At 50.8% G+C, this 13,734-nt stretch overlaps 1 protein-coding gene across 1 annotated transcript; it reads right to left on the reverse strand.

Annotated features, from left to right (window-relative positions):
• Positions 1-4,686: 4,686 nt before the first annotated feature.
• On the reverse strand, positions 4,687-11,138 carry LOC100905966 (carbonic anhydrase 7). Its single transcript, XM_029111009.1, has 8 exons — positions 11,087-11,138; positions 7,206-7,306; positions 5,942-6,178; positions 5,694-5,842; positions 5,478-5,603; positions 5,227-5,406; positions 5,035-5,121; positions 4,687-4,872 (listed from the first exon to the last, which is right to left on the reverse strand). Exons 2-8 carry the CDS (start codon positions 7,261-7,263, stop codon positions 4,783-4,785), a joined length of 927 nt encoding a protein of 308 aa, XP_028966842.1. The 5' UTR covers positions 7,264-7,306; positions 11,087-11,138; the 3' UTR covers positions 4,687-4,782.
• Positions 11,139-13,734: the final 2,596 nt, after the last annotated feature.

A 13,734-nucleotide genomic window follows, 5' to 3' on the forward strand; every position in this document is an offset into this window, starting at 1 on the left:
ATTTCTGAACCTCCGAAAAATCGTCAGGCCTCATGTATGGAGATGGAGCCGTTTCGCTCCAGGGATCAGGTCGGATCTCCGACCATGGACCAACGGGACCGTGGAAAAATTATTATTTCCTGAAGGTCATCCAAATAGTTGAGAATTCACTGTGACTTCAGTACAGAAAAGCTGCGAGAGCCTTGAGCGCTTGACGATTTTTCGGTGGTTGAGAAATCGTCAGACAGGAGAAGGAGCCCGCTGACAAATCGGAACGGATTTCTCTGAGCGAGCGGACTCAACGAGCGAAGGTCGCTCGCGGCCATGCGGGTGATCTTTCGGCATCGATTTCAGTTTTGTGGTCGAGCTCGAACTCACAGCGAAGCATCGCTCGGGCTTGATGGGGCGCAGCCTCATACTTGTTCTACCGTAGAATTCCGAACGCCTGATGGATCTCGGGACCTTCCAAGAGCATTCTCCGGTACCTGAATCTTGAGGCTGACCTAGGTGACAGAAGCGCCCAAAGTCGTCATTATCGCTGCTCGATGAAGTTTCTACAGTTCCCAGACTGTAAGTGCACTTCCTGCGCCATCCGACTGACTTGTTATCGAATCAGCGAGCTGAAGCGCTATCCCTCTACTTGACGAGCCCAGGGGAGCTTGATGGCCCCGCTGTATCTTAAGACGGATTTACCGGAAATAGTCGCGTCGTAACTCGTGCGTACGTCGTCACTTAGTCTGCGTGTCCACTCGTTCCCAGAGCGGACGAGCGTGATTCAACAGACCGAGCAAAGAGAAGATTGTCTTCGCGTCTGTTCTCTCCCGTTCTTTCCGTGCTCACTCTATTTTTCTCGTTTATTATTATCAGTTGATCAGTAGATGGTCCAGCGAAGCGATACTCCCCGGAATCCATAGGGAGGTCAGCGAAAATTCAGTTTACCTGCATGAGCTCGCGTTCCTGTCGGCTGATCGAAGAATTCGGGAATGTTTGAGCGGGCCGTAGTCCGATGTTTTGTAAGACTCCATGCATGTTGTGATCCTTGTGACTCAGCTAATGAGAGACTTGCCCCTGCTCGGAGCTTCATCTATGACAAGGATAACCGAGTGAAGTTCTCTCATTCGATACACTCAGCGCCGACTACGAACGGCTCGAACCACATTTTAAGCTGCGGCACCGACTAGGTGTCGAGCGACGGAGAATCCCAGACCGCCGACCACCATGAATCGGACAAACATGAATTGGCAACCATTCGCAAGGGCCCCTGTCTGATGTCCCTTAAGTGCTCAGAAAGGAGGTATGATTCACACGGGGCTATTCCCGAAGATCATCATGTTTAGATCCGTAGGCCTACGTAATTTCGCGCCATCCACGCCCATAAGTTCCGTCGACATGACGCCGTACGTGGCCTGCGCCGACCCAATGCAGAGTTCCGAACAGCGGCCGCAGTATATCCAGTGCCTGCGACTCCCTCGTGATTTCCGCGTGCTTTTCACCAGAGAGCATATTTTTGGCTAGAGGCGACGATTTGGGCCCATGCTATCTCTGCTTCTACGAATATTTATACCCGAATCTCTGAGCGCACAGTTCCTCCAAAGGTATTCGCATTTCGTCCAACCTGAATCGACGCACCTCAGTAAATGATGGATTGCCCACGGTATCGTTGTACAATACATCATCGAGTATTCGACGTTCTCCCGACAGAAGTGCTTTATCTGGAAATCACCGGCGTATCGAGCCGGAGTGCTGTCCAGGGCGGTGGTCTGGAATTTTCCGTGCGAGGATGAATTCTGTGATTCGCTCCCGAGATTTAGCGAAGATCTTCATGAAAAGTGCGTCCTGCGCAGAGGTCCCTCTCAAAGCGCGAAAAAGAGGTTATACTCGTGAGGCCCGCTCGACGTTCAGAAGCCTTCGCCTCCTGCAGTCTTCCAAAGCTGACATTCTCAATACTAATGCGGGTATCCGCAGATCGACGAGAGTAGAGACGAGAATGCGGAATAATATCATCCAACTCAGTGGAGCCCTCCGGATTCTGAGGGCGTAGGAGGCAGTCTTGACGTGTGTGAGAGGAGAGAACAGCGCTCTGTTAGAAGCTTGAAGCGAGTGAATCTATCCCGCGGTAGGAAGAGCGCTAATCCACGGGGACCGTGACCAGTAATGATGAAACTTTGCGTGATACCGAATCCTACAAGTCGCGGGGGTAGATCGGCGATCCTACACCTGAATCGCATGCGTTCGCGCTCCTCTCGGCCATGGAAAGGAACGGAAAATATTCGAGCTACATGATAACTCAGTTTCCGAGAAAATCCTAAAAGGTCTGCGAAATCCTTCGAGGTGGCTCCAAATCAGAGCCACCTCTGATTTGGAGTCCATAGAGAAAAATCCCCTCTTGTCACGCATCGGCCGAAGAATGTTCAATTTTTAATTTTCAAATTAATTTTTAGAAGTTGCTCTGCAGCTATTCAGGTGTGAAATTGTCTCAGGAATCCAACGCACTAGGTCCCGAGGCGATCCGAGCAATATTTCCGGAGCTAGACCGGTTCTCAAGGGGTCCACAGAGAAAAATCCCCTCTTTTTCTTCCGAGATGAGACGGCTGACGATGAATGTATGCGCCCGTGACCCGTAACTCATCAGTTGTCAGGTGAATGGATGCATGCCCGATACCGTCGACCACCACGAATCTGGTTAGAAGCATCAATTCATTGATTGTTTCACCGAGTTTACGCGGTGGCTCCTACTCGTATCGGCTCCCCGGAGAACGCGACGAAAAGTTCGCGCTGATTTGGACCCTATAGATCTGCCAATTCTCGCCGAGCCTTTCCTATTACTCACGGCCGCCGCCGGGGTCTCGCTCTTTCGGACCTGCTCCGAGTCGATGGAGACTGCCGAGAAACGGCTTTCGCATATGTCATTGTGATTTCCCCGTCTTCTCTGGAAATTATCTCTGCTGTCTATTTCCAATTCCTGGCGACGCTACGCCTTTTTGTATGCCGCAGATTCTCGGAGAAACTGCAGCCTTCTTCCGGAGCGAGTGATTCTCACAGAAGTCGCGCAAGCATTGACTGTCTTGCCAGCAGGACTTGATGTCGACCGAAGTTTCCGCATACAGTGTAGAAAAGGTCTCCGTGAGTAGAAAAAGGATCGGCCTCTTGATTCATTCATTCATTTATTTATGTAAATTCTACGAGGACCCACTGGGGGCGAAGGTTGCGAGGGTTGTGTGATGACGGAGTGCGGAGAAACATAAATTACGGGATATTCAGCGATTGGAGGATGGGCTATGGTCGAGTGAGAGGGGCTTCGAGAAGTTCTTCGTCGGTGTGATAACGCTTGGCAGTGCGGAGATCAAGGGAGCTATCGTTTTAGGTGATCGTGATCTGGTGGAGCGGAACGCTTCGAGCGAGGTCGAATGGGCGAAGCGAGGGGTGGATGTCGATGGGAATTTGACGACAAGCTGAGGAAAAGTTGAAAAGAAGAGAGACCGGATTCAACCGACGTATACGCAAGGTTTGCCGCTTTTCCAGTCGAAAAAGTGATGGGGAGCCAGATGCTCCGACCCCTTTCGATAAGAATGCCGAATCGAGCCTTGAACTCTGAGCTGCTCGAATTATCGTGAAGACAGGCAGTCCTCCAAGCCTTCCCGAGCGCAATCAGATCATTTTCCGCGCGTGGCGAGGAGTAACGAGTTGAGACGCTTCAACCCTTACCCTCGCTCATATTTTCATCTCGTCGATCGACTTCGCAATTCTCTCAGCGGTCCCCTACTCGGAGCCAACTTCTCTCTTCACAGAAATCTGCAAACCGCAGAAGAAACTGTCGCATGGAGAATAAAATTTGCGCAAATGGATGTCGAGACGTCGTTGACGATTAGTCATCGCGACACGTTTCCCGCAACAGTCTAGAAAGAGTCGTCGTAATGATAACCCTCAAAATTGCTGTTGGTAGTAAAGGGCGATCTTTCTAAATAAGGCCATGTGTACTCTGGTGCAAACAAGCTGAGAGAACATGCGTAATGGTCACGAGGAGTGATCAGACGGTGTGTCGGAACCTGCGAGATCCCTCGGGAAGACACCTCCACGTTTACTCGCGCTTGGGAGCGTACAGCGCAGGAGCAGCAAGAGCTATCGCCGGAGCATTCAGATATAGCCAAAATCATCGGTTTCGCTGAGTCGCTTGCGACGGCACGTCATCGTTCTCACGTTTGGCTCAATATCTGACTTTCCAAAGCTACTTTATTCACTTTTCCAAGTTCGAAAGCTACTCCAATTCAACGACATGACTTAGAACAGAGGATAATTAACGCGAGGTATCAGTCATTTATAGCTCATCTGATGAAAAAAAACGTTTCATCTAACCCTTTCGAACTTTTCTTCGAAGGTCAATAAGATAAAGAATGTCCTCGAGCCATCGCTAAACGGGAGTATTCCTTCCAATTATGTGGCAAAATCCGATGGACTCGGGGAATCAGAATCGAGCGGCAAGACGCTGGACGGCAGAACGCTAAGCTCAGTTTTCCTGGTGAAGGGAAACTCGGGTCGGACCCATCTTATCAAGCTTTGGAGTATAGAAGCTGCTTTGGAGAGGAAACAAATATGCGAAGATTCAATATTGTAGACCTCAACATACAGCTTACGAGACCGTGATCATCATCACTGACCTCCGCACCGGGTAAAGGAGCTGCAGGTGGCCGGAAAAATAGATTCCCTAGGAGCTAGATCTCTCTATCACAAGTATGTATTTCGTTTCCATAGGCGACGTTGATACTTTGGCGTTGTTCGGACGGTGTTTCAATCTTCGGCTTCAATTTAGCGGCTGCATAGAATGGCTGATATGATCATCAAAGGGAGAGATGCTAATAAGGAGCTAGATGAGGCGGTCACGAAAGATGATATCACCTGGAAAGCTCAGGTTCAGTCAGTATACCCGCTCGATTGAGGGTCTCGTATCGATGGGGGACGCGGAAGCGCAGAGATTGATTGGAAAATTGATCAATGATAGTCTCGTCTTCGCAAGAGGCTCGCCGGTGGTCTGATGAAAGAGTTTTTTTGTACACTCACTTCTCTGTTGTTCAACATCTGAATTGGTCTGAAGTTGTCGACCATGGTCCTGTTGTTTTCGAATAGCGTCGTCCGGAACAGTGCGAGCTGCCAGGGGAAAAGTCGGTGAGGAGTCAGTCCACGGTGGGAAATTGTACGTCTGCGACTGTTGATCTCAGAGAACCCCAGGATGCAAACGGGCATGCTACAGACCTCTCTTTCATTGATCTTCAGAGGATCTCTCAGAACCAGCCACGTGACCACTTCGGAACAGGGAGGCGTGGTCAAGGATCCTTGGTAGGTGAAGAAGTGTTTCGTTCCCGGAAGGAGCTCCCCGGGCGAGAGGGCACCTCGGAGATCAACGCTGTCGTGCGTTCTCATGTCTCTGATCACCTGAGCACAAATGTTTCCTGTCAGAAGAGTCGTGCGCAGATATTGAGAGACATTCCCTCTTCTCCGCTCACCTGCGTGATTTTCTGTAGCCCGGCGTTCGATTCTCCTTCGGTGAGATCGAAGAAGATGCCGATGACGGCTAGTCTACCACTAGCGGAATGGCCGGGTTCCGCAGCCTGGCTGTGGACCATGTGCAACTGCGAGAATTAAGGGACACAGGTGAGCTTCTGTCTTGGGATCGGTTGCTCATCGCGTCGCCGTCCGGAGCGTCGAAAATTTCACCTTACTTCAAGGGGATATCGTCTGCCGTTAACGGTGTGCTCGGCTCCTCTGTAGGAGTCTTTACCCCAATGGAAGTGCATCTGCAGCAGATTGAAGGATCCCGGAAGGGGTCCTCCGGACACCGACTGCCGCCAATTGGGCGAATTCAGCTGAACTGAAATTTATCCGAGTTTGGATTACACCCGAGAGATATTTCGCCTCTCTCTATATCGAGGGACCCGGCCTCCATGGGAAAATGGGCGGACGAACTCACTCGAATGACCCGTGTTGACGATGGTGATGTTCGGGGTGGCTTTGTCATAGCTTTTGAAATAGAGCTGCGACATGCTGCCGTCGTATCTGGTTTTCAGGACATCGATGTCGATGGGACTCTGTTTCTGTAATCCACATTGATTCTGTCCGCCGAGCTTCAGGTCGGCCCAGTATTTCGGGCCTGTCGGCCCCTCATAGCTCCAGCTGATGTGATCTTCAGCGGAAGCGACGTAGGTTCCTTGAAAAGTTCAAACGTCAAACAAATTACTGATCCGAGGCAGTGCCTCGCAAGAGGCTCGGATGACTCTAGGGAGATTGAGACGCGGCACTTCCAGAAAAAAACGCGACAATTCTGGCTGTGTTTCAAGCATGGATACGAGGCCGCCGCCAAAATGACACGTTTCCCCGAATAAATCACTCAGAGGCGCTAGAGATCAGTCGACAGTCGCCAGAATGACCGTAATGTCTAGTTCCCAACCCGCTCGCAGTATTTCCGGTGAATAGCTCCAAGTCATTCAGCTAGTGCAGTAAAACTATAAAGAAAATTTAGGGAACTATCGAACTCGAGCGTCGAATACTCGCTCTATAGGCCCTGGACGGTGCTTTTGACCATGTACCGTGTTTTCGTATGTCTCTCTCATTCAGAGATAAACAAAAACATATCTGTGGTCTCTGACGGAATAGCGCGGGACCGAGAGGACCTTCGGCGAGAGAAGAATGTGTGTTTTTGATTTCGCTGCTCGCTTGTTCTTGATTGGATCGACCTTAAGCTTCTCTTCACTTAGCAACAAGTAGAGGAAGCGTCCAGCGGCAGCACGGGGACCACTTGAGACCGCATCGGATGCTCGCTCGAAAGGCACTGCTGGCCCTCTAGGACGGCCACCGACGACGCGTTAGACAGGAGCGCAGTTTATCATGTCAGGTTCATCATCTTCGCTTCACCGAATGAAGAGTTCAAATTAAGACGCCTGTTTACCCTGACTATACCGCTTCGACACCGTAATCTCGACAGGGTCCCTATCGCGCCATCGCGACCCACGGCGGCAAGTATACAGCTACAATGAGCTCTCAGTCCGTGGTGACTCGGTCGTTCTTTTGTATTCGAAACTTAATTCGCTTCGAAAGTCCTAAGAGTTTTGCACCCAGACTGTATGACTCACTTGAGGCAAGGTCCATTGTTTGCTGTCCATTAGATAGTATATCGAAGACGAGCAACTGACCACCGTACACATTTGCGCTCGACAATAATACACTCAAAACCAAACCTGTATACATCGAGTAGCGATCGTGAGAATCGCGCGGATGGAAGTCTCGCAGAGACATCACCAGAAGCCTCGTTTAACTACACCCGCGCCGGAGAGGGCAACTGAAGGAAACAGAAAATAAATCGGAAATTGTTTGTTAGGCTATGTATTTTTGCCTCTCTGTGGATAGGCCGACTATCGAGCGACTATCTATTTTAGCTTTCCTCGTAGCTATCGTCACCAGGGAAGAAAAATCAAATCAGCGGTTCCATCCCTGCGATCGCATCGACATGAGTCCTCATCGGTGCCCGCCAGAAAAATTGGAAGTTTTTGCTTTTTCTCGGCTGTTCGGCACCTCGTCGTGATTATGTCATCTGGTCGAAATCTTCTTACTGCTCGGATTGTTTGAGCACACGAGTGACTCGAGACTCGGAAGGGCCGTGTTTATGTCTAGCCAAGAAGTTCCGCTACGGGCAATGATGCGAAGTGGAGAACCTTGCGGTGTGCAGCAGGGATTCTTCTCGCGAGAAACGTCGCGCCCAACAAGACGCGGAAGAATATGTTTGCTGCTCACAATTTTCCCTCATGGACTTTCGTCTTTTTTCACTTTTTTTTCGCATTGACAGCTCAGGGCGCGTGTCGCCTCCGTGATAATCAATGCAGCTCATTGGAAGAAATCATTTTCTATTCTGAAGCAGTACGCCGTTGCTTCCCGGGAGTGATTCCGTTCTCCCTTGGCTCGATGTCGCTGCTTGTAAAAACATCGGAACCCGGATCTCCGAGTCCAACACTAGCTCTGGCTCCTATTTCTACCAACGTTTGTGTCGATTCATATTGCTTTCGCTGTGGGAGCCCGAAGATCAGGAGCGCTCCGGCGGAAACAAATTGATCCGGCCAACGGCATGTCTGACTGATTGGCTGCCCGCGCTCTCTCTCCGGTCGGTTGGAGAGCTCGGAGTAACCGAGGTGTCGCCGATTCGTACGAGCACAAACACGATGACAAAGCCAGAGCTCCCTTCCCGAGATTCCAGACGTGAACCGCAAAAACTCGGCCGCTCCCCGCAGAATGACGTGAAATGAACCCGCTCATCTCGCGCTCTAATGTGCATCCGAGTAGAATGAGCTTTGAACTGAAATGAGCCGGAACATGAGCTCCGAGCCGACGTTGAATGACGGAAATCTTCTCCAGTTTTCCACCGAGAAGAATTACTCATTCTCCTTTCTCAGACATCTCTTGCGCAATTGCCGCGGTGCGGCATTCGAAATGAGATGTACATAATCAGACTATCATTAGAGTCTTTCCATGCAGTCGCAGCGGCAGCAAAATCCTTGAGTATTATGGCATCTGGGTGAGCAGAAATCGACCATTTTGAAGCGCTGGCTACATAGAAGAAAGTAAACGCAATCCCCCTTTTACTTCATTTCCGAAGAAACTCACGCCCATTGAAACAGCTCACGCGTTCGCATAGCGAAAACAAAGGCCATATGCCGCTTCTATGCTTTGGCATCGAGCGCCGATTCCAGCCGCTAAGCTCGAGGCAGGTTTTGCGTCGAATAAGCTCCGAGCGCGAGACGAAGCATCGATCATCGAAAAACCTTTCTGTGACTGGGAAAAGCCGCGCAGGCGATCGAAATAATCGGGGTCTGGCGCTCGGAGGAATCTATCAAGCGGACCGGAAAGTGCGACGGGACGCAGTCTTTCCGGAGGCAGAAGCCGATTTTGTTTACGTCCCGAACCATCCCTATGCCAGGTACTATGGCTTCCAGGCCGAGGAGAGAAGTCGGAGTTCCGACGAGCCGACCTTTCTCCTAAGGACGGAAGCCAATGGGCCTCGTGGACACATGTAGGTGTTGCGCCTGAACTGAATCTGAGATTGATTGACAATGAAGTCGTGAGATACAGAGCGGGACGTCCGGAAGGCACGATCTTGGATGCACAGCACAGCTTTATCCACGTGTGCGAGGAATTAGAAAACGGATCGGTACCGCGGAAGATACTGCGCGTAAATAACGGGGCCCTCGAGCGTTTCGGAGAAAAGCCGCCTCGGCGAAAACGACGACGGCGTCGTCGACACTATCCTTCGACGTCCTTGGTGAGGCTGTCTGGTGAGCGAGGTGATTACGCGGCAGGGAACGGACACAAGGTGTTTCCAATATCGCTCCTCGGAGTCCTTTGTTGGAGGCTCGGAGCAGTGACTGCGCGGGAGCTGAACCGGAAACAGGACGTCTGCTTGAAAGGGAGGACGTTCATTCAGACAGACTATAGGACGTCCGATCCCCTCTAGCATTCGGAGTCGTTGCTAAGCGGTCGCACGGAGCATATCCAAACTAAATGGAGCGTAAGAGCTCGTGATAATTGTTTTACAATCGCAGCGGGAGATGTCTGAGTTGTATTGAGCGATTCGCACATAGTTGGTGTGTCGGAGGATTCTGAACGATTGTCGCAACTCTACTGACAATCACGCCATGCTAAGCAGCCATCAGATGAATATGAGATGGGAGAGCTCGGGAATTGGGATATTTTCAGCGCTCGTCTCATGATGGAAAACCACTCACGAAGGCTCGCTGTCACCGCGCCTGATTCCTCGAAAATAAAGCGACGGCTCGAGTTTGGATTCGCTCTGATCTTGGACCATAGACAGCTGTCTGATGGACCTTCCACGGTCTCCACGGACAAGGCGAAGTATCGCAGGGATGCGGAAGAAGACAATGGCGCCGGCAATTCTACCCCACCGGATATCATCAGATCTCTGCTCATTCAATCTTCTGCTATTTAGTTCGATGAATACGGGGAATCATTCGATGTGTCGGCCGAGGAGTCAACCATGCGGCGATTTCCGTTCGAAAACACCAAAACGAGCACTCTGAGCTCAGGCGGTTCCTGACCGTCAAACTTGCAGAGAAATCTGCGAGTCTTGCCCACGCCTTTCCGCTTTTGCCACTGTTGGTATTTGTAACCTCGGGCAGAATGAGCAACGATAGACCTCGTACGTGGCGAGAGCGCCCAAAAAAAATTTTGGTTCAGAGTGTTAATTATCGCAACTTTGACCGTTTTCGCCCACCGTTCGCAAACGGTAATCAGTACCGGCTCGGGGAAGGTTGTCGATTGAGACCGCTGTTCCGACTGAGAACCCCGGCTCCCAATACAATAAAAGTCTCACTGAATCTCTCTCAATCCAAGCGTTAAGCGACAAGGCGCTATGTCATTCACAGAATAATGAGTGTGAGAATGGGCTGAGAGGATGAAACGAGTGAGTCGCTATGGTTCGGAGGTTTCCAGCGAGCCTGTGGAAGTAGACTGCTCCGAGAGGATTCCAATGAGTAGACGCGCTAAGAGAAGGAAACATAAATCTTTCTAGAATCGAGAGTTAGCGTCAGTCACGTCCTTGGGGGCCTTGATGCCCGGCCGGTGACATGATTGACTCGTATCAACGCCTTTTGATGGAAATCCCGTATTTCACGTCGAGTCTCCCTCCGACAGCTGACGCGGATGAGTTCAACTTGGTCGAGCCAGCGTTGGAGTTCGGACTCAGTAAGCCGGGTTTCCTCGACGTATCCTGACGCCTGCAGACGGCCTTGAAATCTGGCGATCTTCGGGAGAGCAGACTCGCGTCACCCTCGACATACTGATACTGATTTCTCGAATAGAACTCTATCGAGTTTCCCGTCGCGCGCGCAAATGGAGGACTCTGACTCAGTATACTCGGAAACTCGACCACTAGCTGTGGAGGACATTTTTTTCTCGACATTCCGATCGGCAGAGTGAGAAAAGCAGACTGGTCTGTCTCATCAATCTAATAGGCTCGTTAGCGGTCGATGACGTGATTGCTCATCGGTTAGTCTCCGAAACAGGTCTAGGATAAATCGTTGTCAATTGACTTTGAGAGGTCGGAACGACTTACCGACGGTGAGAACCAGGATGGTGGGGAACTTCATGGTAATCCAGAAACTGATTGAAAGCTCCAAGGAAGTAGAGATTGTGTAGTTGCCACCGCTGAACTCAACGCCGCCCACAGTGCTCTGTCTTAGAGCCGTTCTGGCGTTCAAGAGAAGCGCTCTCGAGTCCCCTCTCCTGCGCGAAGGAAAGGGTCTGTGCTCTCGAGTGCAAGTCGCAAGCATACCAATCACCTTGCCAATCTTGACGATGTTTTCATTTGAGAAACGTCTACACATTCCATCGATGTCAGCATACACAAGCATGTAGAGGGGGACACTTCGTAAGGCGACTGGCATCCTTCTCCGACGTCATCTGCGTCCACAGTGTATTCGTGTCGGTTCTACTCTGGATCTTTGTCGGGCAAACGTGAGCCCATCGAAATCGACCAGGATGATAAATCGTCATCATGTCACAACTGGAGCTTTCGTTTTCACATTCAAAATTAACAGGGACCTTGCCCCGCCGCCCGCCCGGCTCGTCGAGCGGTTCAGAACGCGATGCCCGAGCTCTCGGGCTCTGGAAGTCAATTTCGGATTGTAGGCTCAAAGAACGATCCAAGTGACTGAGGGGTTCTGAAAACTTCAGCACGTGTGCCGTATGCTCAGGGCGGGCGTCGTTCGAAACCTCCGAGTTGAGTAATGTTTGTTTGATGCGGGAATCATCAGTGGGCTCTTCTGTGGCGGACCGACGCGCGACGGGGAAGGGGGATCGAGAGAGGCTTCCCGCCTCTGACGGTACATTTCACGGCAGTGCGTTTCGGACGGTCCGATGGGCTTACTCAGCGAAGGAAAGGGGTGACGCTCTTTTCGAAGAACCGACGAGAACTCAGTTTACCGACGAAACGAATTTCCGTGCCAGCGGGTGCATAATTCTCGTCAATTCGTCTTCCTTGGAATACATGAAATGAAAAGGAGCCACCGGCCGAACTTCATTTGAGTATGATCGCGACAAGGCAGGGGAGGTTCCCAGCCATCGCGAGGATGAAGCCCCGTCCCGACCGCGCGGAAAAGGAGGGCATATCACAACCCAGACGGGGGCATCACCAGAAATGATGAGCATCCTGAATCTCTTCCCATCTGAAGTGCCTCCCAATCTCTTTACGTTTCTCAAGTTTCATTCGAACGCACCCGATGTAAACGCTCGAATTCACGGTGGGAACGACAGAAATGCGATTCAGCGTGGGTGAGCCAAGGAGAGTAAAATTATTCCTTGGAATGCTTTCTCGGGCCCGAATCTGCCAATATCGTTGGTTGTCTTCAATAGCGTCGAATAATTTCGATTCACGACCATCTGCAATATTTGATGTCTCTGTGCGACTAAGCAATCTCAAATGACCTGAGACTGGCTGACTGATCCGAGTGAAACTTCGAGCAGCAATCGGACAAGTCGCAAAATGTATGCGTTCGATCTCTCCTGAAAGACGTATGACATTTGACGGAGGCTCGACTCCTGCTGCTCAAGATCGAGGCTCGAGACGGTTTCACCGAAGAAGTCGAATCAAGACTTGAATCATCTCCGGAAGTATCCAGATGCAGACAGATCACATGCTCATCGGAATCAATCTCATCAGGGAACAGCTGAGAAGAATTTGAAATTATGCCAGCGATATCTGCTGCTTAGTGAGTCGAATTGGCGAGAAAGGTGGAGACGGATGAAGGGTTCTGAAAACACATATTTCCTAAAAATCCGACACAATGCTGCGAAGCCTTGCCTCGAAGGCCGAACTTTCTCAAACCCAGTCGCGCCGGAACGTGAAAGACAAAGGGGTACAATGTATCATACTATTTGTCAGTAATCCACATTCCGACGGAGAGCAGCCGGCTGGAACTTTCGGTTCCGTGCGGAATCTTTAACATGGCGTTTCGACACAGACTCACAAAGACAGAACCTTGAAGGGCTACCTGAGGCGGGTCACTTGAAAATGTATGCCCGATCAGGCCTGAGCACGTCGTGGATGCCGCCGTCAACAACTTAAACCGAGAAGGTCGATCCATCGGATGAATATCAATGATGTGTCGGGAGTGAGTGTCTGACTGCGAGGGAGAGATTGGCTCCTTAAAGGCCCACAGGCCGGGCTACGGGGGGGAAAAGTTCCCTCCGTCTGGTATGGACCTGACCATACGGTCGGGGGAAAAAATTCTTTCCACGCGATGGCAGATGAGATAGATCTCTAGAATAGTTCCACTGTATGAATGTCTACCCTATCCGCAGCGGGCACTTCTCCTGCCATGATCATGATATATTCACACCACGCGGTTGATTGTCGTAACTCGTGGAGCAAATAAACCATCAGACAAATAACGAACGAATGCTTTTGCTTGCTGCCCTGACACAGACCATCCGGGGCGGGATTCGGCGCTTCGGACAGTACAACGACTTAGTTTCTCGCTGACATGTCGGCTGTTCAAATGAAATATGCGCACATGAGAGGATATGTTCCTACTTCTCGGGAAAATCGTCGACTCCGGAGAACCAGTGATCAATTATTCGACGTCTTTACGGCCTTAGACGATACGTACGACAACGCAGGTGCACGATGCGGGGAAACGTTCGGTATTCGCGATGTTTGGAAATTCGCGGAACCCTAACCGCGGACAGAAAGGGGGAATGGTC

Source organism: Galendromus occidentalis, unplaced genomic scaffold (genome assembly GCF_000255335.2).
Source record: "Galendromus occidentalis unplaced genomic scaffold, Mocc_1.1 scf7180000077191, whole genome shotgun sequence".
In the NCBI taxonomy this organism is placed as follows: domain Eukaryota; kingdom Metazoa; phylum Arthropoda; class Arachnida; order Mesostigmata; family Phytoseiidae; genus Galendromus; species Galendromus occidentalis.